This window comes from Botrytis sinoallii, assembly GCF_014898435.1.
Source record: "Botrytis sinoallii strain Bc 23 chromosome Unknown BSIN_031, whole genome shotgun sequence".
Taxonomy (NCBI): Eukaryota; Fungi; Ascomycota; class Leotiomycetes; order Helotiales; family Sclerotiniaceae; genus Botrytis; species Botrytis sinoallii.
In genome coordinates, this window is record NW_024066058.1 from 23,764 (window position 1) to 50,955 (window position 27,192).

General features: G+C 42.9%; 11 protein-coding genes across 11 annotated transcripts; 7 read left to right on the top strand and 4 right to left on the bottom strand.

Annotated features, from left to right (window-relative positions):
• Nucleotides 1–1,093: 1,093 nt before the first annotated feature.
• Nucleotides 1,094–2,449, top strand: EAF02_011275 (uncharacterized protein; the record flags this gene model as incomplete). The annotated part of the gene is made up of 3 exons (XM_038907322.1): nt 1,094–1,572; nt 1,630–2,249; nt 2,331–2,449. The coding sequence occupies 3 exons, from the start codon at nt 1,094–1,096 to the stop codon at nt 2,447–2,449; spliced, it is 1,218 nt and encodes a 405-aa protein (XP_038752802.1).
• A 401-nt stretch (nt 2,450–2,850) lies between these two features.
• Nucleotides 2,851–4,215, bottom strand: EAF02_011276 (uncharacterized protein; the record flags this gene model as incomplete). Its single annotated transcript, XM_038907323.1, has 3 exons — nt 2,851–3,350; nt 3,511–4,018; nt 4,090–4,215. 3 exons carry the CDS (start codon nt 4,213–4,215, stop codon nt 2,851–2,853), a joined length of 1,134 nt encoding a protein of 377 aa, XP_038752803.1.
• Nucleotides 4,216–4,569: 354 nt separating this feature from the next.
• EAF02_011277 (uncharacterized protein) lies at nt 4,570–5,466 on the top strand (the record flags this gene model as incomplete). The annotated part of the gene is made up of 2 exons (XM_038907324.1): nt 4,570–4,780; nt 4,835–5,466. 2 exons carry the CDS (start codon nt 4,570–4,572, stop codon nt 5,464–5,466), a joined length of 843 nt encoding a protein of 280 aa, XP_038752804.1.
• A 162-nt stretch (nt 5,467–5,628) lies between these two features.
• Nucleotides 5,629–6,143, bottom strand: EAF02_011278 (uncharacterized protein; the record flags this gene model as incomplete). Its single annotated transcript, XM_038907325.1, has 3 exons — nt 5,629–5,917; nt 5,972–6,069; nt 6,120–6,143. 3 exons carry the CDS (start codon nt 6,141–6,143, stop codon nt 5,629–5,631), a joined length of 411 nt encoding a protein of 136 aa, XP_038752805.1.
• A 640-nt stretch (nt 6,144–6,783) lies between these two features.
• EAF02_011279 (uncharacterized protein) lies at nt 6,784–8,572 on the bottom strand (the record flags this gene model as incomplete). The annotated part of the gene is made up of 2 exons (XM_038907326.1): nt 6,784–8,491; nt 8,562–8,572. 2 exons carry the CDS (start codon nt 8,570–8,572, stop codon nt 6,784–6,786), a joined length of 1,719 nt encoding a protein of 572 aa, XP_038752806.1.
• Nucleotides 8,573–9,459: 887 nt separating this feature from the next.
• EAF02_011280 (uncharacterized protein) lies at nt 9,460–10,319 on the top strand (the record flags this gene model as incomplete). Its single annotated transcript, XM_038907327.1, has 3 exons — nt 9,460–9,640; nt 9,705–9,880; nt 9,945–10,319. The coding sequence occupies 3 exons, from the start codon at nt 9,460–9,462 to the stop codon at nt 10,317–10,319; spliced, it is 732 nt and encodes a 243-aa protein (XP_038752807.1).
• A 555-nt stretch (nt 10,320–10,874) lies between these two features.
• On the top strand, nt 10,875–11,480 carry EAF02_011281 (uncharacterized protein; the record flags this gene model as incomplete). Its single annotated transcript, XM_038907328.1, has 3 exons — nt 10,875–11,107; nt 11,168–11,390; nt 11,448–11,480. The coding sequence occupies 3 exons, from the start codon at nt 10,875–10,877 to the stop codon at nt 11,478–11,480; spliced, it is 489 nt and encodes a 162-aa protein (XP_038752808.1).
• Nucleotides 11,481–11,996: 516 nt separating this feature from the next.
• On the top strand, nt 11,997–13,371 carry EAF02_011282 (uncharacterized protein; the record flags this gene model as incomplete). The annotated part of the gene is made up of 4 exons (XM_038907329.1): nt 11,997–12,027; nt 12,143–12,400; nt 12,506–13,246; nt 13,304–13,371. 4 exons carry the CDS (start codon nt 11,997–11,999, stop codon nt 13,369–13,371), a joined length of 1,098 nt encoding a protein of 365 aa, XP_038752809.1.
• Nucleotides 13,372–13,726: 355 nt separating this feature from the next.
• On the bottom strand, nt 13,727–19,630 carry EAF02_011283 (uncharacterized protein). Its single transcript, XM_038907330.1, has 6 exons — nt 19,471–19,630; nt 18,618–18,801; nt 17,625–18,546; nt 16,944–17,572; nt 15,465–16,890; nt 13,727–15,402 (listed from the first exon to the last, which is right to left on the bottom strand). The coding sequence occupies exons 3-6, from the start codon at nt 18,469–18,471 to the stop codon at nt 14,120–14,122; spliced, it is 4,185 nt and encodes a 1,394-aa protein (XP_038752810.1). The 5' UTR covers nt 18,472–18,546; nt 18,618–18,801; nt 19,471–19,630; the 3' UTR covers nt 13,727–14,119.
• A 194-nt stretch (nt 19,631–19,824) lies between these two features.
• Nucleotides 19,825–21,024, top strand: EAF02_011284 (uncharacterized protein; the record flags this gene model as incomplete). The annotated part of the gene is made up of 3 exons (XM_038907331.1): nt 19,825–19,838; nt 20,123–20,545; nt 20,673–21,024. The coding sequence occupies 3 exons, from the start codon at nt 19,825–19,827 to the stop codon at nt 21,022–21,024; spliced, it is 789 nt and encodes a 262-aa protein (XP_038752811.1).
• Nucleotides 21,025–22,808: 1,784 nt separating this feature from the next.
• On the top strand, nt 22,809–27,169 carry EAF02_011285 (uncharacterized protein). Its single transcript, XM_038907332.1, has 6 exons — nt 22,809–24,605; nt 24,768–24,795; nt 24,961–25,211; nt 25,283–26,194; nt 26,253–26,349; nt 26,465–27,169. The coding sequence occupies exons 1-6, from the start codon at nt 24,246–24,248 to the stop codon at nt 26,512–26,514; spliced, it is 1,698 nt and encodes a 565-aa protein (XP_038752812.1). The 5' UTR covers nt 22,809–24,245; the 3' UTR covers nt 26,515–27,169.
• Nucleotides 27,170–27,192: the final 23 nt, after the last annotated feature.

The window sequence follows — 27,192 nt, forward strand, 5'->3', positions numbered from 1 at the left end:
AGAAAGAATCAAAGAAAGAATTCCAACTTTCCCTTCCCTCAACTCTCTATTGTCGTCGCTATTGTCATCGTCATCGACAACGACGTATAAGTGCCCAAACTTCCTTTCTTCTTTATTTTCCATGCCCTTTCTCAATCGGTGATCTTTACGTCCTCAAATACCCACCTCGTATCTCCATTATCGATCCCTCGAGCTACTAGGATTTCAGCTCATCGCGATACCGCGCCTAACATTGGAATATTGTAACTTTCTTTCCATATAATTCGATAATACAGCAATAGATACTTCCTGCCTCCAGAATCGATTTTCATTTCATGGTGAACACAAGTACCACCCACACACTCGACTCGACTTACAGTTGTCAAGCACTATACTCGTACCTCAGAGTCCCAACGAGAGATATCAATTGCGAACCTTCACGTCGACTCGAGAATTCTGTCGCATTCAATCAATCACCCACCGCTCAACTCAACACACCCAATCCAAACAAGCAAATCAGTAAACACTGGACGTGAAGGGTACTTGAGGGACGGAATTGTACAGCAAGGCTTCGGTTACTCTGTGCTTCTGCTATTGATGAACAAGGCATTTGGACAACTGACATCTTCATTTCTGCTTTTCAATTTCAGGCTGGATTACACTTTTCTTGCCTCGCCTCTTTCTTCCAATATTTCGGCATAGGAGGTTTATTCATCTGTTGGGCTTCTTTACATCACAAATTCAAAGAGACTGCAAGCACAGAGCTTCGTCTTATATCTCCATTCTGTCTGTAGTTGCCAAAGAAGGCTCTCGGACTTTGACCTCATTTATTGAAGCAATATCCTCCAGGTTTTAGGAGTGTACGTATTCATTGAATTCTATCCCATGTATTTCAGACTCTGCTTCCAATGCTATACATGCGTTGACCTCTGCCATCCAATGGCCCTTCTTCTGTTTTCACCCGCTGATCCTGTTTCTATTTTCTCACAGAATCCATTTTCCTGTGGCATAACATCAACTCAAACTGTTCATAAGCAATACAAAACATCATTTTCCAACCAAAACTCACACTTCACTTGAAAGTCAAGGTACCTCGTGTGCACATTCAGACGCCATGGCTGATGACGAGTTCGACATTGATATCTATGGAGATACAAACACTGAACAGGACACAATCTTCAAGAAAGATGATGAAGGTGATGTCAAGATTGACGGCGTTGAACCTTCAGTCGCACCAGCTGCCGAAACTAATGGTAAACACGAAGAACAAGATGACGATTATGTAGATATCAAGGTTAGTCATGAGAAGGATGAACTCGCTGAAGGTCAACAAAAGATAAAGAGTACCGACGAATCTGGACGAGATATTCTCAACATACCCAAGCAGGCCCCTCAGCAACAAGGTGTAAAGAGAAAGGAAGGCTCCGACGATCGCCCAATCGATCAAGGTGCGACTACGGCCTTGCTCATATCAGAATTACATTGGTGGAATACCGACGATGATATCCGGGGATGGATCAATCAGGCTCAAGTCGAAGATGAGCTGAAGGAGATGACTTTCTCCGAGCACAAGGTTAATGGAAAGAGCAAGGGGTAACTCGCTACACACAGTATCTTCCAATGCCGAGCATCTACTGACTCTCTGCACAGACAAGCCTATGTGGAATTTACGTCCCAACAAGCTGCAACGGCAGTGAAACGAAAGATTGACGCTTTCGGTGAAGGTCACCAATATGTGAAGAAGCAGACAGTTACATTCCACAATCCAAATATCAATCCATTCCGCACCTTACCTAAAGACGCGCCAGCCCGCGCCACGAAAGAAGGCCAAAATAGTCGATCAAGCTCAGGACCAGGAGGTTACAACAGTGAGAGGGGCAGTCATACTTCAGGCAACTTTGGTGGTAATTTCCGCGGTCGTGGCGGTGGATACAACTCTTCTCGTGGAGGTATGAACAACAACATGAATCAAGGCAATTTCAACCGTAACTTTTCAGGCTCAGGAGGATCCATGGGCGGGGGCTTTAATTCTTCAATGGGTGGCGGGTTTCAAGGAAATCCCATGGGAAATCAATTTGGTGGATTCAATCGTGGAGGCATGATGGGCGGCATGCGGGGTGGCCCTGGAGGTATGAGAGGCGGCCGAGGGGGAATGGGAAATAACATGATGGGAGGCATGCCCATGGGAGGTATGCCAATGGGTGGAATGGGCGGAATGGGAATGCCTATGAACATGGGTAATATGGCACAAATGGGTGGTGCAATGCAAGGTACGTCGAAACAACTACTTATCAGCTGAAATCAAACACCACATAGGGACTACGGGATTTATCACTGACTCGAGAAATTAGGCGGGAATGGTTTCCAACCTATGCAACCGCACTTTAATCCTGCGTTCTTTCAACAAAATCAAAGTGCTGGTGGTGACTGGCAGAATCCACACGGCGCCAAAAGACCAAGACCAGAATGAGGTATAGATAACGGAAAGGGCGTTGAACTCGGGGATCTGGCATAATTAACACTTGGAATAATGAGCACTTTCAGTTCTTAACTTGTATTTCAAAATAAAACATGTACCATAGAAGTGTGATTCACACGATGAATGTATTTTGAGCTGTCAGATGATTGCTTTTTACTAAGTCTCAACTTTCTGTATAGTTGCACTGACCCCTTTGACCCATCTCGCACGATGCTTCGAGTGTCAGTGATACTCGCTCTTCCAAGACGACTAAAGTTTATTGCAAGACGCAAGATGGCGCATTGATTGAATGAACGTCAATAGAACAGCCAGAGCCTCATGCCATGATTCGGTGGGTCTGAGGGGGCTTCTCGGAAGTCCATCATACAACGCAGAGTTAAAATTCATGAAGTTTAGCTTCCTATTCGATTTAACGCTCTATTTAACAACAGAACAATTTGGTTCGAGCGTCTGGTCAACGTATTTCTTTGACTTTCAAGTCCTGCCTGGCTTTCGTCTATTTTTTTGATCATTTCCATCATCTCCATCTTACCAGCCATTAGTACTTTCAATAAAACTTTATCCGCAGCCTCCTGAGACACCTCTTCGCCCTCAGATCCCTGTACGAACCTTTTCCATCTACCTATCGGTAGACATATAATCCTGAGGACTACTTGCGTGCGATAACATATGGTGTCTCGATCTAGGAGGTATTTACCGAGAAATCCCATCTCTTCGAGGTGCTCTTTTTGCTCTCCGTTTAGCAATGGTGTTATCCAGGGATCCAGAGTTACCTCGTCCCATCGGTTGTCCTCGAGTATGAAGCCATACTCGACGAGAAGGAAATCGTTGTTGTGACTTCCGTATGAAATGTGCACTTCGGAGCCCTGCTTGATGGGTTGCGAGGCCGTGACTAGATTGTTGGGGGTTAGCGATGGCTATGTTTCTGCGGAATGAGTTTGGGCGAAGACTTCATGGAGAGGTGTAGTTGTTGCACAGATCATATTATGGAGGTTAGGGTGACGATCTAGGTAGATTGAGTGATATAACAGTAGAAGAATAATATTGCTCACGTGTGTAGCCAGCGCGACTGAGAGCCGCAGCAACCGTGGGTTCTGAACTATGATTTATGTAGTCTGCGAAGGGATTCAATGCAAGACGATTCTCTTTTGGTGGTTGTGGTCTAGAAGATTTGATAGTCGGTGAAAGGTAGTAGAACGTCCTACTGTTGACAATACTGTAGTTGTACATGAATTTATCGTAGGTTATGGGTGGTTCGGGAAATGCTTTGCAGATGATCGTCCAAGCAGAAGTAATTTTCTCCATTTGCGTCTTAAGAAGAGCTCGGGCCGAGTACGGAAGAAGCTCTTGTAATGAGGGATCCCAGAATAAAGGCATAGAACTATGCATATCCTGTTGGGAAGGGAGGGTAACTTTCCATTCCGGCCCGAGCAGCGAGTCCAGAGATAGAGCGAAAAGAGCATGAACAGCTAGTTCAGGTGCCAGCGCTGCAAATTGAGAAGGTACATCCGTAGCTTTACGAAGTATCTTTATGGGGACCTGCACCAGAGTGTCACCTATCTACTACAGATTAGCAAGCACATGACTTTTCGAGAGGGGTGATATTCCATCTAGCAGCTCAACTATTTTACCTCAAAATTCTTGTTCGCTATCAGTCCCAGACCCTTTTCTGGAAACCGGAAAGGCGAAACATTGTTGATAATGACACCTTGATTTACAGCCCATTTTGTGAACTCTTGATGTACTTGCATGTCCATGCTCGCACCGTAGTTAGACGAAGGGGCTGCTCGCTGCAGAATATCTGAAATCGTGATGTATGACTGATCCGCTGTGCTGATGATTTCCACGAGCTTCACCTAGAACTACTAGATATAAGCATTTGATAACAGAGCATTCGTATTTTGAGATCAATTATTCAGTGTAAATTCTCATCTATCATATGCTGTGCGCAAGTAATTTGTAGCATTAAAGTCTTCCAACCTTCTTCTAGTGCTGCTTTTGCCGAGAGCTATTTCGACGAAAGGGCGGCAGACAATATAATTGAAGCTGATCTACAGTAGCATCCCACTCCGTCGACATAGGAGGGGTCAATTCAAAGTTATAATCCGAACATGTCATTGTCTCCTCGTCTATATACCCAGGTGTCCCGCCTTCCCAGGGAATTACTTTCCGCCTGCTCTATTACTTTAGCTACAAGAAGTTTCAGTGTATTGCATCGTCCCGCTCCAAATTATCCAGGCCATGTACCACTTACTTCCATTGAGCGGGGCGGTTTGGCTGTGGGCTCAGCAGTAATGGCATTCTTTAATCCCTATCGTGCAGGTATGAATTGATCATCTAAAACCACATTTACTCTCAACTAATCCGGGGAACTAGATTTAATTGCAGCCTGTGGAGAAGCTACCGCAACACCATATTTTATATACCGTCTTCGCGATGCTATGCTTTCTTCTCCTACCGGTCGACGTATACTTCGCGATCGCCCTAGGATATCTTCCAAGACTCTTTCTATGCCACGTCTCCGGGCGCTTCCCCCAAACACTGTAGGCAGGTGCTACGCAGAATGGTTGGACCGTGAGGGAGTTTCCCCCGATACACGCGATTCAGTAAAATATATTGATGATGAAGAATGCGCATATGTTATGCAAAGGTATCGCGAATGTCACGACTTCTATCATGCTATAACGGGTTTACCTATTGTGCGGGAAGGCGAAGTGGCGCTCAAGGCATTTGAGTTTGCTAATACTCTGTTACCAATGACGGGTCTGAGTATGTTTGCTGTGATGTCATTGAAGCCAGCAGAGAGGAGGAGATTCTTTACAATATATGCGCCTTGGGCGTTTGCAAATGGGTTGAAAGCAGAGGAAGTTATTAATGTTTATTGGGAGGAGCAGTTGGAAAGGAGCGTGGAAGAATTGAGAGAAGAGTTAGGCATTGAAAAGCCTCTTGATCTTAGAGATATCAGACGGACGGAGAAGGAGAGAAAGAAGGCCCAAAAGGCGACTTGAGGAGGACTTGATAGCACAGTAATTTGATACCATAGCAGTAGATTTCCTAAAATTTCGCAATATTAACTCCTTTTCCTCGGAGACTAAAGATTATCCTAGCATTATGGATTCCATTCCTGAAATATCTGCTCACTAAATGTTCCCTGATTTCCGAACCAGAGACTACAAGTCGAAAAGATCATCATCGTCGTCATCCCAAGCACCCTTCCTCCTGGTAACCACAATCTTTTCTTTAGTTTCCTGAGCCTCCGACACACTGCTCAACAAATCCTTCAATTGTTCCTCCGTAATCTTCGATCTCAACTGTCCCGAGCGCGCCAACATAATCAAGCGATTTTCAACATCGACGGCTCTGGACTCCTTCACAAGTCTAATGCGACCTAGACGATCTGCCGCTTCGGGTTCGAGAATTTGGGTCAGGATGGATTGTCGAGCCGCTTCTTCTTGCTGTCTATGGCGCAAAGGGTTAGTTGTTTATATACATCTTCGATAAAGTAAAGCGCACTGTCTGCCGTCTTCTTGTCCTCCACTGCCGCCTGCTGCGCCTGGTCTACCTCCTCCTCCGCCTTGGGTTTTCAATTGCTCAAGACGAGCTTTTCTGATCTAAAGAATAATTAGTATTAGGTCATGACTAAGTCTTCTCAGAGACTTACTTGTGCCAAATCGTCGTCTTCCATAATTAAGGTGTTGAGTGTGTGTAATTTTTGTTCCGGTCGAAGAAAATGAGGGGTGTTGTAACTTTGCGATGCCAGCCTTGTGGTACCCAGTCTTTAACGAATACCATAATTGGCAACCCCTCTTTGGGCAAAACTACATCATACCACAACCGTGAATTATAACTTTTCAACCCCACGATAAATTGATTGATAGTTACTTTTCATTCAGATATAAATTCAGTTTAATTGTAACATTATCATAACCAAGAAATTAAGATCAATCTCAAGGAGTTGGAAAGCATTTCGGATAAGAGCTCACTGAGGCCTTGAGTTTGGATTCAAAAACACTTGATAGTGGCTCACTGGGTGCAAAGTAACATGCCATTGGGCTTGTTGCTAAATTTCACAAGTCTTGAAGTCTCTTGTCGACTGACCACAGAAAGATAAAGCAGCGCATTGATGATTGAGTTTGCAAGAGAGGCATATGTGCATTATTCATTGATCTATAATCTAAAGTGTCGCTTTTGCGAGTGACCGAGTATATAAGATATCTAAGACGTAATATACAGGTGTTGCTAATTCTAACATAAACGTACAATCCTACATGATAAAACATACCCAGTTCGTTCGCTCACAAACCCAGCGTACCTTTACATTCCATCTATCTCCGATCAACCGCGGGAATATATGAATTCATCTCCCTCGACTTCATAGCCTGTTTTGCTTTAACCATACTTATGACTAACTCGTTTGAAGAGAATGGAATGTTCAATTCTTTTGCTCTCCGAGCGAGATAGCCATTGTAGAAGTCAACATCCGTTTTCATTCCACTTCTGACGTTGTGTAACATAGATGTAACGTTTTTCCCGCTACGAGCAAGCACCGAGTGTATCATGCTCATTAACCTGCGGTTGCCAAAACGTTTGTTAAGATTTGCCACCGTCGCAAGCTCCGGAAGACTTCTCACAACATACGAAATTTCCCACAAGAGGGACTTCATTGTCTGACTCGCTTGGTAATTGTACAACAGCTGGTCGTTTGAACAATCAAAAATGACAGATAACGGCCCAATGACGGAATTGACAACGATGTATTCGAGATGAAATTTCATGAAGTCAGGATAGTTCAGGCCTATGGCTTTAAGATCAGGAGAACGACTTAATGACATTAACATGTATCTTGAAGATGGTGCCCAGTTATTTGTGAGCTTCCTGTCTGAGCTTTGGGACAATGGTTCGTTGGAGGGCGCGCTGTTGTCATATTGAGGAATTGTAAGCTTCAGCTCTCCCTGGGTGGTTTGGGCCACAGTCCATAGCTGATCCGTGGCAAATAATCCATGAGATAAATTACCAAGCATGTAATGAGGACGATCCTGCAAATCTGGGAAAACATGCTTGTTAACATCCTCGATGACACCTGCTCCATGTTGCACAAAACAGATGGTTGAATGAGGCTGGAGGCGATGCTTGATGGATGTGAGTGCCGCCACTGTTCTGTCGCCGTTCGTTGTGATGATCAGGTTGTCTATGACCTCGTTCGTGTATCCTAATCTATGCTCAGTGGCACCAGTCTCTGACTCGGGCCCAGGAATATTGAAACTTGCGGATAATTCAACATCGAAACCGGATTGCTCGGTTATGATTTCATCCTTGCATACTCTGAGAACTTGACGCGAGTGGTGCCATTGTTGAATCAACAGTGGCCGGTGCATCAGTAAAGTGACAGGCGGCGGAGAATCCATTTCAGCAAGGTTATACGCAATGAATTGTCCAATAGGCCCTGTTCCTAGAACGTGGATTGTGCGTGATATAGGCGTACCCCCTCGGTGTGTTGAATCTTGTGATGTCGGTTTGTGCTGAAGATCAGCGACTTGTTTTGACTGTAAAGGTTCTTGGCCATGCTTGTGAGAAGACATTGAAGGTGACTTTTGGGCGGCATATTTTACATTCGTAACTAGGACGTCCGGGGAATGCAAATATTCAGGCCCAATGTCGGAGGTATCAACATTCTCAAGCTCTTCTAAGTCATCGTTACCCTGCAGCTCTTCAGCCGACAAGCTCTTGTTTGCCTCCCATTTCGAAGGTCGATGCGGGTAGGCGAAATCGAACGGTGATGGATCGTTCCCTTCTTCGCTGTCAAGTTCCAATTCCCGCTCGTCTTGTGTCCCTATATCCAGAGCATAAGCATGATCGCTGGGCGTAATTCTTTTGTGCCTGTCCTCTTGATTGGTGATATCTTTGTCTGCTGTCCCTTCGCTCGCATAAACTCCATCGCTTTTGCTCCCGTAACTCCTAGAAGGTCCGCTGGTAGTGGTATCTCTCTCTGAACCCCAAACGAATGACAAGCTGGCGTGCAATCCTCCTTTCCGCCTCGGCCACCAGTATGTCTCGTCATGTCTCGACCAAGTGCGAGTGGCCACCCGGCCCAGGGTAATGCTACCTGAGAGCCATCGACAATTTTGAGGGTTTCGAGCAAGCACCCGCCACAGCGGACGACCGCACCTTGGAAAAGACAGGATGAACACTCTCAATGGTTATTACAATGAACTCATGGCAGACAAGCAGAATCAAGATGTCTACTCTTTCGTTGCTGCAATTGTCTGCACTCGAAACCAAAGCAAGAAAAGGAAGCCTTCACGTCCTTCTACACATCCGCAAAAGGGTAAGAAGGTAATTTGTAGTGGACAACGATGGAGAGTAGAATTTGTCGAGTTTCAGTAAAATGAGGCGAAATGTATGTTGAAGTTCCGTTCGGTGAGGGGTGAAGCTAGCTTGAGATATATCTGAGATTTCGGCTTAGTACAAAACAAGACTGAAGTCTAAGTACATAGAATGTGTAGACTTCGAACATGGACGGGATACAAAGTAACAGTAAGTGAGTGTTCAAATGGGAGGCAAAAGTTGAGTCGTATAGATGTGATGAGAGAGATTCCAGTACTAAATATCAATTTACAATCAAATATTCGGAATCGAAAAAAATGTCGATGAAGCGCACTTTAGCAGAGAATATTTATTGAAAATCCCTGTCAAGCAAGCATGTAATCCAATTGGAAGACTTCAATTCCAATGCAACTGAATGCGGCCGCTTTTTTCCGATAGCGTCGGAACCCATTCCCAAACTTTCTCACAAAGAATGGTGGAAAGTTGAAAATCCAAGGACGAAAGTTACGAATACGAATGAATGAATGAATTGATACTCTACATCAACCACAATCCAATCCAAAACACAAATAACTTACAACAAGCAAAATTCAATCGTATCTACCACCCAGGTTCCTCTCGATCGCGCATGTTACATCAATCATATTCGCTACCACATATTCAACTAAATCTCGACAATGGATCCCACCAAGATTCTTTCTTTGCTCGAGCAACTCGATGACGATATCGATGATATTGAAGATGCGGTTGCACCTTTCATTCAAAAGACTATCCCAGAATTTGCAAGCAAGTTACCTTTGTTGGACAAGGCGAAGCTTTACACTCTTGTCACATATGCCATTGAGTCCATATTATTCTGTACGAGTTTCCATCACTTTACTTCTGTCGCATTTCGTACTTTTATACTAATTCGTCTCGACAGCATACCTTCGACTTAATGGTGTCAATGCCCGTGAACATCCTGTTTTTACCGAGCTTACTCGGATGAAGCAGTATTTTGAGAAGATCAAGGTTACAGAGAATCCACCGGCAACTGCAGCAGAAAGAAATCTCAAATTGGATAAAGGAGCTGCTGGAAGATTCATCAAAGCAGGACTGGTAAGGAAGCTTCTACTCTTTTTCAATTGTTGGGGTTGAGAGCCCATGTTAACAGTGCGTACAGAGCGGAAATGATAAATATGATCTTCAAAGAGCAGAGCAGTTGGCAAAGGAGAGAGCGAAGTCTCACATCAGATTTGAGGAGCTATCAAAGAAGAGAAAGGTGGGCGAAGAAACAGCAGAACCCAATAAAGCAGAATCCAAAACCTCGAATGAATCTGATGGTTCCGGTTCACCTTCCGATTCCTCAGATGAACCTGCAGCTGCAGCACACAAAAGCAAAAAGTCTAAGACTGCGAAGGCAGCAGCCACCCCTATCGAGTCTAAAGAGGATAGCTCTTCCACCTCCAATTCTAAATCTAAAAAATCCAAGCAAGAAACTCAGGAGAAGAAAACAAGGAGTAAATCCAAGAAGGCCAAGAGCAAGAGCAAGAACTAGAAATATGTGGTGAATGGGATATGTATATGGCTATGTATATGGATATGAAAGTCACCGGATGCATTCACATCTAAAAGGGCGTTTATGGAACTGGCTTAGGGATGATACCATGATTTGTCACGGCAAAATAGGATAGCTTTAGGGTTTGAGTTATTGGGCAATAAGTATCTAGATTTACGAAAGAAAGAAATAATAAATACCTACTGACTACTAGGTATTCTTCTCTCAAGATTCTGTTCATCAGAAAATAAATGCTGTCTATCTGTTTTGAACATCCTCTTCACGGTTGTTGGAGTTCACTATGTACTTAAATAATTGTACTCGAGAAATCTCATAAAGTGCCATCTCGAATCATCCATTGCATATCACCAGTACAGGTACATTAAGGCTGAACTAACCCAATCGGTATTAGCTCGTGGGAAACGGATTATATTCCGGGATTAAATTGTCAAGTATCTCATTGGCCGGCATTCAACAACTTCAACAATTCTCTAAGCAAAATCGTATACTCACACCTAAAACCCGAATCTATTTCTCCCACTTCATCAAGTAAATATGCCTCGTCAAGGAAGATCTGGAAGGGGAAGCGCCCCATCTCGACCAACTGTCTCAGCCCCAAGCAGACCTTCACCTTCCGCCCAGCAAACCCGACCAGCAACCACTGCTGCATACCCACCAAGGCCAGCAGGTGCAGCTCCCCCAGCTGCTCCTCAACCACAAGCAGGAGCTCCACAAGCTCAAGGTTCTTCTGGTCCAGGTTTGATTGGACAAGTGGCTAGCACTGCAGCGTGAGTGTTCATTGCGCCAGATATCAATTTCAAAGTTGTATACTGATCTCTTTCGTGCAGAGGTGTCGCCATCGGATCTTCATTAGGACATGCTATTACCGGTTTCTTCGGCGGTGGATCTAGCGCACCCGAAGCAGCTCAGGATAATGCTGTAGCATCCCAAGGTCAAGAGAAGAACCAATTTGGCGAACCAAACTGTGGCTTCCAGGTCAAGAGCTTTACCAACTGCATGGACGAGAACCAAGGAAACATGTCTATCTGCAACTGGTATTTGGAGCAATTGGTATGGACGAACCTATAATCTTTCGGACCCCAAGTCAAGCTAACAGTTTTCTCACAGAAAGCATGCCAGAATACCGCCAGTCAGTATTAAGGGCCCGAATCTGACGATTACGACACATGGAGATGGATGTATAATAGAAAAACTAGCTACAACTCAAAATAATGAACCCACTCTACCCTGATGATTTGTCGACATGTATATGAATGGCAAAGACTAGTCTTGAGCAGCACACCCAGAGCGACATGTCTTGCTAATTGCTTTCTTGTATGTATTATTCGAAGACTCCTCAACTTCGGATCTGAGTATCAAATCAGTGTTTCCATAACGTGACTCGATTTGATTCCATTTCCAAGAGAACTTGTATGTGGCAAAATCTTGTTATATTTACATGAAGAAATATTTTCAGCCTTGCATGCCCGACGTCGGCACCCCACAGAAAAAATAGTCCAGCCTTACTCTCCACCCCCACTATGATTTCCATCACAATGGAAACAGTCATAACCTATAAACCCTTTAAAGTATTATATCTTCCATAGATTCGCTTTTCTTGACCATCGCAATACATATCAATATTTAAATCTTCACTGCCAGATCGAATTGCACATCATGACCACTCAATTCCCAACCAAGCGTTGTGGTTAGTTAACTCAAACATACCCCTCCTCACAACTCTCACCACTCTTCATATATCTTCATTACCTGCCTTCCCATTCCAGCTTCCCGCATGACATGCGCTGATTAATCCAATCTAGGTGTACTCGGATGCACCGGTTCCGTCGGCCAAAGATTCATTCTTCTTCTTGCTCAACATCCATATTTCAAACTCCACGCCGTAGGAGCCTCTTCGCGATCCGCAGGAAAGAAGTACAAAGATGCTGTCAAATGGAAACAAGCTTTTCCCATGACCGCCGAGATTGGCGATTTAGTCGTTAAAGAATGCAAAGCAAGCGAGTTCGCGGATTGTGACATTGTGTTCAGTGGATTGGATGCTGATGTTGCTGGTGACATTGGTATGAGACCCTCAAATACAGTTACCCTTCCTTGCTTTTTGGGAAATCCCCATTGTGAGACGGCAGAGTCTTTAAGGGCAATACTTACTTGAACTATTAATCTAGAGATGGAATTCATGAAGGCTGAATTGGCCGTATTCTCCAATGCCAAGAACTACCGTCGCGATCCAATCGTTCCCCTCATCGTCCCTACAGTTAACCTCCCCCATTTCGATCTCATTCCTCACCAACGTCGCGCCCATTCCTTAAAGAAGGGTTTCCTCGTCTGCAACTCCAACTGTGCAGTCATCGGCATAGTTATCCCATTCGCCGCCATCCAAAAAGCTTTCGGAGAAGTCGACCAAGTGAGCGTGGTCACCATGCAAGCTGTTAGTGGTGCCGGTTATCCAGGTGTAAGTAGTATGGATATTCTCGACAATGTTGTCCCATTCATCTCTGGCGAGGAAGACAAGTTAGAGACGGAGGCACAGAAGATTCTCGGAAGAGTCAATTCTGAAGTCACTGGATTTGAGGATCAATCAGAATTGAAGATTTCAGCTGCTTGCAACAGAGTCGCAGTTCTAGATGGACATATGGCTTGCGTGTCTCTTCGTTTCAAGAACCGCGATGGACCTAAACCTACCGCGGAAGAGGTAAAGAAGGCTATGAGGGAATATGTAAGTGAGGCGCAGACATTGGGATGTCCGTCAGCACCAGAGCCAGCGATTGCTGTTATGGAGGAAGCAGATAGACCACAACCAAGATTGGATCGCAATACACAAAATGGATACACTGTCAGTGTTGGAAGAGTCAGAGAAGATGATAGCGGAATTTTCGATCTCAAATTCGTGGCCTTGAGTCATAACAGTAAGTTTTCCTCCCCTTTCCAATTTTACAATGCCCAAGTGCTAACACCATATTTAGCCGTCATTGGAGCTGCTGGTTCTTCGATATTGAATGCAGAAGCTGCAGTTCTTAAGGGCTATATCTAAGGATTAGTCATATACCCAGTTGTTTTGAAATTTAAAAGTTGCATTTACAAATTGCATAAGAAAGGCTCATGCAATTAAAATGATATTATACATTATCCCTTCATGTGGCGTGTATCTTTTACGAAATTTCGGAATATGTATGCAGTGACGTTAAACGTGCCAGTCCAATATCAAAGCAATGTCCATTCTGTCGATCATCCATTCATCCATTCTGCAAATGGTTTGTTAGTTCCTCGGCTATAAGGGAACCAAAAAAGGGGAAGGGTGCTAATCGCATAATATGCAGCCACATCAACTCACGAAAATAATTCACAAAGTTCAAATCGGCATTATCATTATACAGAGAGCAACGATGTTATATCATAATTTTCATTAATTCATTGATCGAAAGATTGAACACCAAATGGTCGCTCGCTAGTTTGCTATGCAATACCATGCAACTAGTTTTCAGATCCGCTCACCTAATTCCTCCCTAGCTAATAAAATTGAAACTCTCCTGGAGAAGAAAAAACCCATGCAACTGAGTCATCTATGCTGTTCCATCAATATCTCGAGGATTTTCTGGATCAAAGCTAAACTTTGCAGCACGGATTAGTGTAATTTCAACGTAGTGAAATGCACTTTTGGACACTCTTAAACTGGCAATAGGGAAAATAGAAGAAACAAAGGAAGAAAGGTAGAAAGTCAACGAAAATATCCATCAAGTAACGAGGTTTGAAATTCTTTCGAACGTTTGTAAGAGAGTTGATTAATCCACGAAAGCCGATAGTCTGTCGATCATAGACCGCTCGCGAACGACATTTTCTATGATCTCGACATGTTCTTCGGTCTCTTCATCATCAGAGAGGCTTAGATCAGACTTGGTTGTGGTGATAGGGGCTACTGGAGAGGAGCTCTGGACTGATGATGATGGCGTGAGGATTTCCTGGTTAATAGATTCTGTTGCATCGTCTAATTCTTCGTGCACTGTATTTGTTGATGCCTGGTTCTGACTTTGTAAGTTTTGGGGGAGTAAATCGTCTTGAAGCGTAGAAGTTTGATTCGTGTCTTTGGAAGAAGCTTCGACTGTAGTAGACTCTACTCCGTTTCTTGACATTGGTTGGGCAGAGGCTACAAAGTCTGGCAGAGAAGTATCAGACCTCGCGTCAGAGTCCCAAGGAAAGTCGTTGTCCGAGTTCTCTGGGAACACGTCAAGAATTTCACCACGGTGAACAATAAGACCATTTTCTTGCTTGACAAAGTCCTCGTCTTGCTTAGAGCGCTGCGGCTGACGATTCAGCGCGGTGACCTGAGGCTTCTCGATGCTAAAGGTAGAGAACCCTATTTTTTCGAAGTCATCTATGGCTTCAATACCAGTAGCAATTCTGCCCAATTCCTTCTCGAACAACCATGGGAAACTGATCAATGGCATTGATTCAGGTCTCATTCTTCGCTTTTGCAACTTTATTCCGTTAACCATTCTCGTTGAACGACATTCGGCCAATGCGATGTCGAGTTCTTCTTTTGTCACTTGGTACATGGCAGCAACAAATGGCCCGAGGATTGAAAAGTCTTTACCACCAGCTGCATTGATGCATACCGCGCGAAACCTATCTTTGAGTGCACCGGTGATCACTGCCATATCTTCCTGAAGTTTGTAGTCACTTCCGACCTTTGGCTTTGAAAGGATAAATGTTGACCACACTTCGAATTCAGTCTTGATGTCTTGTTGGGCTAGAATTCGTCGCACAGCGGTGTCATATTTGGTCTTCGTCTGACGGGCAGCCTTCAGAATGGCATTTTCTAGTTTGTAAGCCCTCAAAATACGTTTGTCAAAAGGTTCTTCGTACTGTGGTACGAAGTCAACGCTCTCAACCTTGTCGTACAGTTGACCAAGAATTTTCTGAGAATGATACTGTTTTGATGCAGGCTGATGGATCTTTTCCATGAAATGTGGCCATTTTGGAGGGGCTAGTGACTTTGGCATCGTAGCCGGTTGACCAGTCTTAACGTAGTCAACGGCCTTGGAATGTAGTGCTGCGAGCTCGAGACCTGAATTTGACGTTAGGATCAAAATAACATGACAAAATCGGGATCGTAATCAAAATACTTACATTTGGGGTCCTTGATACCTTGCTTCTGATAATCAGCTTGTGCCAGATGAGCATGGGCTATGCTCGGCAAAGAGTCGTTCTTCATGTATTTTACAAAAAATTTCTGTAAATCTGTGACAACAACAGGCCGTTTAAGCGTTATAGGATCTAAGGCGGCGTAGCTCATTGGTTCACAGTTCCATTCGGTTGGTTGAAGATCTTTATCCCATATGACAAAAAAATCATCACCATCTAAATCGCCACCAGAACACATGCTAGGCACATCTCTTTCGCCGCTTTGAGGAAACACAACGACGTCCCGCAAGTGATGCAAACCTGGTACGTTTACGGCTTGGACAACCCTCAGATCACCAGGATGAAGAGATGGATTTCGTCCGACGAGGCAAATGCCCTCAATGACATTGTATTGCGTGGTGTTCTCCCTATCAGGCACTTGGATAAAAATCTGAGGTAAGTCGGTTTCTTTGTAAGTCGTACCGCATGCCACTGTTGGCTTGGTATAGCCCCTGAGGGTGTTTGTTTCATCAACACACCCAAGCACGAAAGCTCCATTCTCTACTATAATCTTTGCCTTCTCCTTTAGGAGTTTGATCGACCATGCTCTCCACAGATGGAGCAAAGACAGAACAAACGGCTCTTTTTCTGACATGAAACCATTCAATATCATAGCAGCAATATTGATGGTCATGTGATTATCATCAATGTATCTGTTAAGAAGGCCAAGTGCAATGGTGTTGTTGTCCATTGCACTCTGATAGTCAGAAAGTTGCCTAGATAGCATCTTCAAGAACACCTCGTCCTTGACCCCAAGTGCTGAAAGGATAGTGATAGTTTGCCGATTAAGAGTAGCAGAGGAGAATTGTGAGCATCGAATGATTTCGAGACCATTGTATGCAGCTGTGAACTTTTGCTGACTTTTGCGAATGTGGACTTCATTATTTTTCGCATCAGGAGAAACGACCAATATGCCTTTGCAGCCACCGAGTCTGAATTGAAAAGCCGATGGTGCTGAGTTAACACGGAGTTTTAGTTCAGCAGTAATCATTTGAGCAAGGTAAGGCGAGATCTTGCCAACTCCATCAGTGAAGCAGTACCTACCCCTTTCAATATCAGGAATCTTCACAATGTCGGGCGCCGAAAGTCCTTTAATAGCTCTAGTTGTTGAGAAGCACTGGCCAAGCCTTGCAGCATATTTTGCAACTACATTGATGTGAGAGAAAGTCCCCATCCATTGGCGGATATCGTTGCAAGACAAATCGGGAGGTGGACAAAAGAAGTATGCGCCATTCTCTCGAAATTGAGAGTTTCCAAAGGCTAAAAACTCGTAGTGCCTATCGCCAATACGAATACCATTACTGATCACTCTAAAAACTCTTGTGAATATTGCATCATTACGAATTTTATCGGCACATGAATTGATCCGGCCCTACATATCTATCAATAAGGGAAGCACAGACAGGCACTGTGGAGGAAACTTACCTCGAACTTTTCATCAGTAAACTGAACACGTAAAAATCGACCTTCTTTGTTCTCCTTCGAGTAATGTCGCAAGACTCTGTTGGTAGTTTCAACAGTAGGCGAATTGAATAAGATTGAGGTCGGTGTTACCGTAGCTTTTCGTGAAAACGCGCAATAATGGGGAATATCAGTCAAGGAAGAAAATGACAAAGCTTCATTGTTGGTGAAAATAGACGAAGGGTCGTATAGACGTTTGGAACTGTAATGCTCGGCAATGTACTCCAGTAAATTCCTTGCCTTGGCTGAATCTTGTGCAGATAATTTGGCTAAGGAATTGATGAACTTTTCGTCGATGTTATATTCGTTGACAATCCCCCTTGAAATGCACACTTCCAGTTGATATCGTACTTCAAATGTTAGATGCACTTTAATACTGTCTGGATCAAGAGAACGAAGGCCGGATTTCGTAGTTTTATCTTCACCGGGGTCTATGAGAGACCATAGCTTGGCTTTACGCATTGGAGTTATATTGAAGCTATTCAGAGGGACCATATCGATATTGAAATCTTGGAGAGCAGCCTGAACCATTTGAAATTGATCTGAAGAACATTGACTATTATTGAAAGTCCAACGGTAAGTAGTCCAGCGACCTACATAAGTCAGTTTGATTCATGAAATAGAAGTATCTTGAGTATAAATTACCAATATCAATAACTGGCCTCTTCTTGTGCAGAGCGATTGGGCGATGTTCAATGATAAAAGGGTCAAATTCAATATCGGTTTGCCGAAACCAGCCATCCCATTGGTTCCATGATAGCGCTCCTGATTGAGGTACTTGTCCATCATTACGCCAGCGGAAGAATCTAGGCGGACTGTCCAGAGATATCAAGAGCGAGAAATTTCCTCTTCTAAGATCAACTTTCTGGATTGACTTCAATTGACCAAAAGGTATAGTGAACAAGTATTTCTCACGGCGATTATACTCTCCAATCTTGGATGTACTAGGGAAGTCAATGTCGCCCTGAATTCGAGGGTCCACAAAATGCACCGTGAAATGAGCTTCAAGTTCTTTACGCCTCAGATTCAGAGTAAGCGTAAGATCGCCAGGCTCCTGGGATTCCAGGGTCTCCATAGGCATCATGCATTCCGGATCGATCATGACTCCAAACTGAAGAGTAGAAGAAACAAGTTTCGTCTTTTCAGGGTAAAAAACATTTCTCCTGAAGGGGCTTTTCACGGTTCTTTCTCTTCTCGGGGTAGAATCGAGCCGGAGTCTGACATTATAAGTATTGCCAACCGCAGTGGTGATTGGATATTGACCACTTCGCCAGAAAGGGCTCGGAGCAGGTGAAAATGTCACTTTTCCTCTTTGGCTTTTGTCTGCAAATATCTCGATATACACAATTTTACCTTGCCTTTCCAGATTACTGATCATATCGTGTACTGTAGTACCGGGCTGTATGTTATCAATGAGCAATACGATTTGCTCTGTCTCATCGACTTCACGTCTGACCTGAATAGCTGGAAGCCTGGGAAGCATGGTCGCCATTTTTGCGATTATGAGGTTGCGTGTGTCAATGTGAAATGAGGATATCAATCTTCAATATGCAGTTGATTTGGGAGTCTGGAAGACGTTGTCAGCTTTGTAGCTTTGCTGGAAACTTTGCTGGAGATGAAGGTTCAAACTTTACAAACCTTTGGCTTAGGTACAGGTTGAAAACCCTCTCCTTTCAATAGAAAAGAATTACTTGGCTGGAAAATAGGGTGGTATGTAAATTCAGGGGTTGATCTTCCAAATGGTAGAATAATCGAATGATAAGATGCAGTCAAGTCGAGAAACGACAGCTTCAGAGGAATTGATGCTTTCGTTACCTGGTAACTAATGACGAGATAGAAGACAAATCAGTATTACAAACGGAGGCACTGATTCTAGTTGAATGGAAAAGGAAGTGAGAAGTTGGAGATTGTTGGAGGTTGAAAGTTTGAGTAATGAAAAAGGGAAGAGTAGAGGTAGTGATTGATTTTGTGGAGGTGGAGGTGGAGGTGGAGGTGAGGGTAGAAGTGAATGATCAACGCTAGCTTCAAAAAAAAGTGAACGCGAGAGACAGAGAGAAAGAGTGAAAAAAAAGGCAGACGGAAAGAACGTTTCATCTTCTGTGTAATGTTTTCATTGCGTTTGTCGTTTGTCTCGTCTTCAACCCAATTTCAAGAACTGCAGCCCCTAGCACCTGCAAACAAAAGACGTAGGTGCAAAAGAGCAAGCATTGAGAAGAGATAAAGATCTTTTCGAATACACAAATGACTGATGATTTCAAAAGAAGGGTAGTTTGAAATCCGTGAGGTTCACATGCATACCTGATGCATAGAAGTATTGTAGCCAGACTTTGACATTGTATTGAGCTGTGAAATGTGATAGAACTTGGTATTTCCTTTCCCTCTGTTCTGTTCTGCGCTGTTCTGCTCTGTCAATAGATTGAGGCTCTACCAGTCAAGACTCAATTCACTAGGAAATGACCATTCACCATAAATTCAAACCATATTCAAATACCTTTTTTGCTTCGATGCATCGTTCTCTTACTTCCGTTCGCTGCACTTATATATATAGAGACGATCCAAACAGAGTTCTAGACGTAAAAGAATCGTGAATTATTGCGAAAAGAGATAGTACCCATTGAATGGTGGGGTAGAAAGAATGCGTGAGCCCGTGATGAGGATAAGTGAAGGCATTGTCAAACCTTACATTTAAGGCAACATATCAGCAGCCTCGCTTAAGATAGCGCACAAATTTGGAAGGAACTTTTGAGAAAGTCTTCAATTTTGATTTTAGAACTTTTCTTTTCGACAACTTCGACGACAACAACCACCCCAATACTCGTTTCTCCATACACACAGAGACGCAACCATGGGTAGAGGACCGTAAGCATAGCCTTTTCTTTTATTATTATTTGATCGAATTACGAGAAGACCTTGTCGACTTTCTCAATCGATTTGAATGTTCAATCGATTGGTATTGGCAATGACATTGGGAGATATGGGATTTCTTTGAACATTGGGACTCGCCGATCATTCGAAAGCTACAATTGCCAACGATGAACTATTCTGCGACCGCTCTGTTCAATCACCTCATATCCACTTTTCGCAACAATCTACAGTTCAGCACATCTCAAGAAATCATTTACTAATATTTTTGTCGCATATAGAAAGAAGCACCAAAAGCGCTTGAGCGCGCCAAACCACTGGCTCTTGGACAAATTGTCCGGTGCCTATGCTCCTCGTCCTTCCGCCGGTCCACACAAGCTTAGAGACTGCATGCCACTTATCGTCTTCATCCGTAACCGTCTCAAGTATGCTCTCAACTCCCGTGAGACCAAGGCAATCGTTATGCAACGTTTGATCAAGGTCGATGGTAAGGTTCGCACCGATGCCACCTACCCAGCCGGCTTCATGGATGTTATCGGTATTGAGAAGACCAGCGAGAACTTCCGTTTGGTTTACGACACCAAGGGACGTTTCACCGTTCACCGTATCCAAGCTGAGGAGGCCGAATACAAGCTCGGAAAAGTCAAGAGAGTGCAATTGGGCAAGGGCGGAATCCCATTCTTGGTCACGCACGATGCTAGAACGTAAGTTCTGTCAGACATCATTCAGCCGTTGGTCCAAGCTTTGGTCGATCCCCTCCGACACAAATTCTGCTAGATCAACGGTTTGAATTTTTTTATTCCCCCCAGAGATGCTAATAAAATTTTCTAGTATCCGTTACCCAGATCCATTCATCAAGGTTAACGACACCGTCAAGATTGACCTTGCTACCGGAAAGATCACCGACTTCATCAAGTTCGACACTGGTGTTATCGCCATGGCTACTGGTGGTCGTAACATGGGACGTGTTGGTGTCATCACTCACCGTGAACGTCACGATGGAGGTTTCAACATTGTCCACATCAAGGATGCCATAGACAACTCCTTCGCTACCCGTGAGAGCAACGTTTTCGTCATCGGAGCCGAGAAGCCATGGATCTCCCTTCCAAAGGGTAAGGGTGTTAAGCTCACCATTGCTGAGGAGAGAGACCGCAGACGTGCTCACGCCATCGCTGGTCAATAAATGTAGTACGTTTTGCTTTGTATTTGGGCCAGGGGGAGTCATGGAATGGGATATTAAAAATCTCCTTTTGTATTACGCAAAAGTTTATGAGAAATATGACGACACATTTTAGTATGAGTCGAATTTTTACCACAATGATATAACCCTCCAAATCCAACTTCAAACGGATGGTTTTTGAACTTTGATTGTGATGTGAAATGGGGAATGTAATAATGTATCAAGGCCATCATGATTCTAAATCCCAACCAGTACTGAAAACCCGATCTCGTTCATGCGGGAATGATTGTATTGATACCGTTATCTAATATCTTTGCACATCAATAAATTACTAGAGGCCATCGTACCTGCTGAAACCTCCATACTTTTGAATATTGCAGCAATCACATTTCCCGCACAAGTATGTGGTAAAGTATCATTTAACATTTCTTCTTTTCCCTTCAACCCAATCCCATCAGTGTAATTCGAATTTCGTATTCCATCATCTATGTTTCTATATTTGTTATATGCAACGATATCGATATTCGGAAGGACCGAGAATTCAGGTTGAGGGCTTTAGTTTACCGATTTCGAGTATCTAATGGAGTGAGGGAGGAGGGAGTGAGTATAGAGCCGATGTGATGTGATGTGATGGGTGATTTCGGTGATTTCTGTTAGGTAAGAGGGAGTTTTGGGTGTATTGGTATAGTATAGTATATCGAAATACTTTGCAGTCTAGAGTCTAAAGTCTAGAGTCTAGAGTCTAGAGTCTATATAGAGAAATCAATTGAGAAAGGGAGAGAAGCTAGGTATGTGGGTAGGTATATTGCTATCATATCATATCATATTATATCGATTTCCTAGAATCTCGAGGTTAGAATCTTGAGATTAGAATCTTGAGGTTAGAATATAGAATGTAGTGTAGAATTATAAGATACAAAAGTAATATCTTGCATGACATTACATGACATTTATATTGCTTGTTGTTATATGTTAAGAGTAAGAGTACTAGATAGGTACTTAGGTACCTACATATGTGTTATGTGTTATGTAAATGTATAGACATCGACCGATATATGTATATAATGTTGTACATGCACATATACATGCACATATACATACATACATACATACATACATACATACATACATACATACATACATACATACATACATACATACATACATACATACATACATACATACATACATATATACATACATACATATATACATACATACATATATACATACTATATATACAATACATACATACATATATACATACATACCATACATACATATATATATATATATATATATACATACATACATATATACATACATACATACATATATACATACATACAATATAGTACATACATACATACATATATACATACATACATACATATATACTACATACAATACATACATGCGTGGGTATAATGGGTATGTAAGTACATAAGTATAGAGCAATACACAACCTAGACGAAACAAGCAGACAGACAGGCATCTGAGCTGTCAAAATAGCATTTAACTTTCAAGGACATTCAGAAGGTAAACGTGGGGTAACACGACAGGTGGATAGATTGGAATTCCGGAATGGAGGTGAGAGCAAGTTTGAGATGCTAGGGAGATATTCTAGGTAGGTAGTAGGTAGGTAGGTAGGTAGGTATTGGGTGGGAAGTCTTGGATGGATTGGAGAGTGGGGATTGGTGAGATCCGAGGAGAAGAGAAGATGATGAGTACTCTATGAAGTTGGATTATTGTTGGTGAGGTTTTAGTGTGGGGGTGGGATGTGGGATGTGGGATGGGATTGGTTATTGGTTGGATGTGGATCATATTTATTTTTATGTTTCTTTATTATTTATTTATATTGGCTTTGGCTTTGGGGAAGTTTCGTATGGGGATTGGATTTGTGTGAGGATTGCTGAGAGAGGTGACGGTGGTGAGAGTGGCTCGGTGGTCAGCTGGTGAGAATTTTTGTGTCATGATTGATGGGTGATGGGTGATGGGAGGGGTAGGGGTGAGGTGAGGTGAGATGAGATGCCATGCCATGCCATGCCATGCCGTGCCGTGCCGTGCCGTGCTGGGAAGTAAGTGGTGGTTCGCCGGTTCTATCGTATTCAATGGGTAATGTTTCTTGTGTAATATGTTGGAGTGGAAGTAGAGACGGACACAGACACGGAAAGTAGAGGGTAGAGAATGATTGCATATCTATGTATAGAACACCAGGTACGTAGGTATATCTGTGTATAGAACACAGGTACGTATGTATATCTATTGAGGTATTCGGATGTATGGGAACGAGTCGATGATATGAGGTTGAGTGGAGAATGATGGTGATGGTGATTGTGTTTGATCTGCATATCCTGTGCTGTGTGTGCCGTATAAAACTACCTAGGTAAGTAATCCGAGTCGAGGAGTGAAAAGCCCGATGTAGAATGGGAATTTCATTCAGAATTGGGAAGATCAATGTGAATTGAGGAATATCATATCTAATATCTAGTATCTATTAGATGAGAATAAGTCGAATGAAATATAAGTGGTATTATTTTTAAGAATACAGATAAGTAGAGAGACAGATAGTTAAATAGAGAACTTTATAAACAATCGAGACCTCCATATCACATCCTACCACAGCGAGAATTTGTCTACTAACTCATGATCCACAAACAAACACGAGCAAGTAGGTACTTCTTTGATGACGACTTAATACTTGTAAACTCTACTTTACCTCCTCATCTAGGTCAATTGCAGATTAGAAAAGAAAATGAACACGGTCCACTTCTGTACGAAGAAGGAGAAGAACTAAGTAAAGTGTCTAGGTGAGTACCAAGGTAGGTAGGTAGGCAGGTAGGTATGAAAGAGATCCGGATTCTCTGATTTATATATAAAGTTCTCAAGTCAGACGTCAGATTGATAGTTAGTAATGATTTTGAAATTCTTTCTCTCACCTTGATCATTTGATAACTATAATCTTCTGCATCTCATTATCTTTTTAATCTGCGAGGTATTTACCTCCTCTTTCAACTGAAATCTTCACCATAATCCATCTGGAATATATATATTTATAAACATACATACATTTCTAACGTACATATATATTTACAAGGGAAAAGCTGATCACGCAAATCTTCATTCTTATCCTGGTTCATATCAAGGTCGTCTCGTTGGTGTGTATGTCACATCCATACGTCCATCCATCCATCAATTCCCATTTCGTTCTCTGAGCCGTGGCCATGCTTTCGGTGAGACATCAACCGACAATCATCACGGGGAAAGGTACACCATATTTTCGCATTTCTACTGCGAGAGTATCTGAAATATCTCAAATGAGACAATTGAGATATCAAAGTAGAAGTGCGAAATTAAATACACATACAACTTCTCAAGTATCAGCCTCGATACCGAAATCCAATTCCAAAGACAAAAATGGATGGTCGACACAAAATGCTCTTTTGTTGGCGGCGGCCACCGCCGGCTTAGCTTACACGTTTGCCATGGTACGGGAAAAGAATAGGAGGGGTGAGGGTAGGGATTATGCGGATCCGGAGAAGTTTACGGTACCTCAATATGCAAATATCAAGGAGATGGAGACGGTGAGTTTGGTTGTGGAATTGATATCAAGGAGGGGAAATAATATCAAGGGGTGGAAATGAGAGATGAAAATGCAAAGGGAGAAATAAAAGCTGATCACATGGTGAATGTATAGGCCCTGAAGGAAATCCGAGAAGCTACAAATGAGGATACTATTTCTACAGACCCGGAAGATTTGTTGGCTCACGGATAGTAAGTTATTGTGTTTTCATCAGCATAGGTGGTCTTCATGGATTCGAAATATCGCTCGTCTCACACGAGAAGTGGAAATATCTTGGCTAGTCACACTGCAGACAGCTTCTCGAAGACCTTTTGCCAAATTCACAAAATACTCAACTAATCTAAATCAACGCTCAGAATGGTCATCTACCAATGTAGATGGTTTACCAGTAGCAGTGGCCTATCCAAAATCTACTCAGGAGGTCTCTAAAATTGCGTCGATATGTCACAAATATCGGGTACCAATTGTTCCTTATTCAGGGGGATCGAGTTTGGAAGGAAATGTATCATGTCCTTATGGAGGTGTTAGCGTGGATTTTGCTTTCATGGATCAAATTATTACATTTCATCCAGAAGATATGGATATTGTTGTTCAACCATCTGTTTCGGTAAGAGCCCTAGATTGGTTTTGATTTCCGTCTACCTCTTCCAGTCTGTGTAGATTCTAATCTTCTTCTAGTGGATGGATCTCAATGATGAACTTGCAAAACGTCAATCCGGACTCTTCTTCCCAGTGGATCCAGGTCCAAGTGCAAAAATAGGAGGTATGGTAGGAACAAACTGTTCCGGTACCAACTGCGTTCGTTACGGTTCCATGAAAGATTGGGTCATAAATCTAACCGTCGTGCTCTCCGATGGAACAATCATCAAAACCAAACGACGACCTCGTAAATCTTCCGCAGGTTACAATCTCAACAGTCTCTTTGTAGGCTCCGAAGGAACCCTCGGTCTTGTAACTGAAATCACACTCAAACTCGCTGTCGTGCCACAAGAATACTCAGTTGCTGTAGTCACTTTCCCTACGATCCGTGATGCGGCAGCGGCAGCAGCTGGTGTCATGCGCGCGGGTATTCAAGTCGCAGCTATGGAAATCATGGACGAAGTCCAAATGAAAGTCGTCAATCTATCCAAATCTACCGCTCCTCGTCAATGGAAAGAACTCCCTACGCTCTTCTTTAAATTCTCCGGTACCAAAGCATCAGTGAAAGAAAACATAGCAATGGTGTCCTCCATTGCCAAATCCCATCGCGGTAGCTCCTTTGAATTCGCAAAAGACGCACGAGAACAAAAGTTATTGTGGTCAGCGAGGAAGGAATCATTGTGGAGTATGCTAGCATTGAGAAAAAATGGAAGTGAAGTCTGGAGTACGGATGTGGCGGTACCTTTCTCACGATTGGCGGATATTATTGAGTTGAGCAAGAAGGAAATGGATGATTTAGGACTTTTTGCTAGTATTTTGGGTCATGTGGGAGATGGAAACTTTCATGAGAGTATCATGTATGATCGGACGGTGCCGGGAGAGATGGAGAAGGTGGAGAGGTGTGTGAAGAATATGGTGGTTAGAGCTTTGGAGATGGAGGGCACAGTAACGGTATACTTGACTTTTGGTTTTTTGGTGAAACTTGGATCAACAACTAACGGAAATATAGGGCGAACATGGAATAGGAATCGGAAAGAAAGAATCTCTACTCTTGGAACTAGGACATGATACTTTGGGAGTCATGAAATCTATCAAATCGGCATTGGGTGAGTAATCTTTTACCTCTTCTCCTCTCTTCTCCTCTCCTCTCTCCACGTCTTCTCCAAATCTATCAGATTGCATATCATATACCCACAAAACCCAACTAACCCAACTTCCCAGATCCACATTGGATCATGAATCCAGGTAAAATAATAGATATCCCCAAGTAAACCCACCTCGCTTCGCTTCGCTTCGTTCCGTTTTCGCTTCCTAGGTACCTTCCTTCCTTCTATGATTTGGTTTGGTTTGGTTTGGTATAGTTTGGTATGGTTTGGTATATATTCACATCGCATCACATGGCATAGCATAGCATAGCATATCATCAAAATCACCTTGGATTGGTACTTACATCTTGGAGGCCAAAATATCCACGAACAGGATTTGCGGAAAGGAGTGAAAATGAATAGGAGCGGGATAAAAATTGCATAGGTATGCGTATGGGTATGGGTATTGGTATGGGTGGGTATGAGCATGAGCATGAGCATTGGGGGAAGGGAGGGGATTGTCTTTTTGTTTGTTTGTTTGTTTGTTGCATTTGTAGTTTTGTTTGAGTTTGAGTTTGAGTTTGTATGAATCTTGATTTCGGTTGGAGATTGGGGATTTGGATTTGGATTTTTGTTGTGGTATTGAGATATTATTATGTTGAGTTGAGTTGAGTTGCGTTGCGTTCCGTTCCGTTGCATTGAGTTGAATTGAATCGAGTTGAAATAAATTCTATTATATTGCATTGAATTCCTTCAAACGAAAAGGATACCTAGTATCCTCCCTCTTGTTGACTTGATGGAAAATAATATGGAATGAAATGAACTAGAATGAACTGAAATGGAATGGAATGAATGGATTGAAAT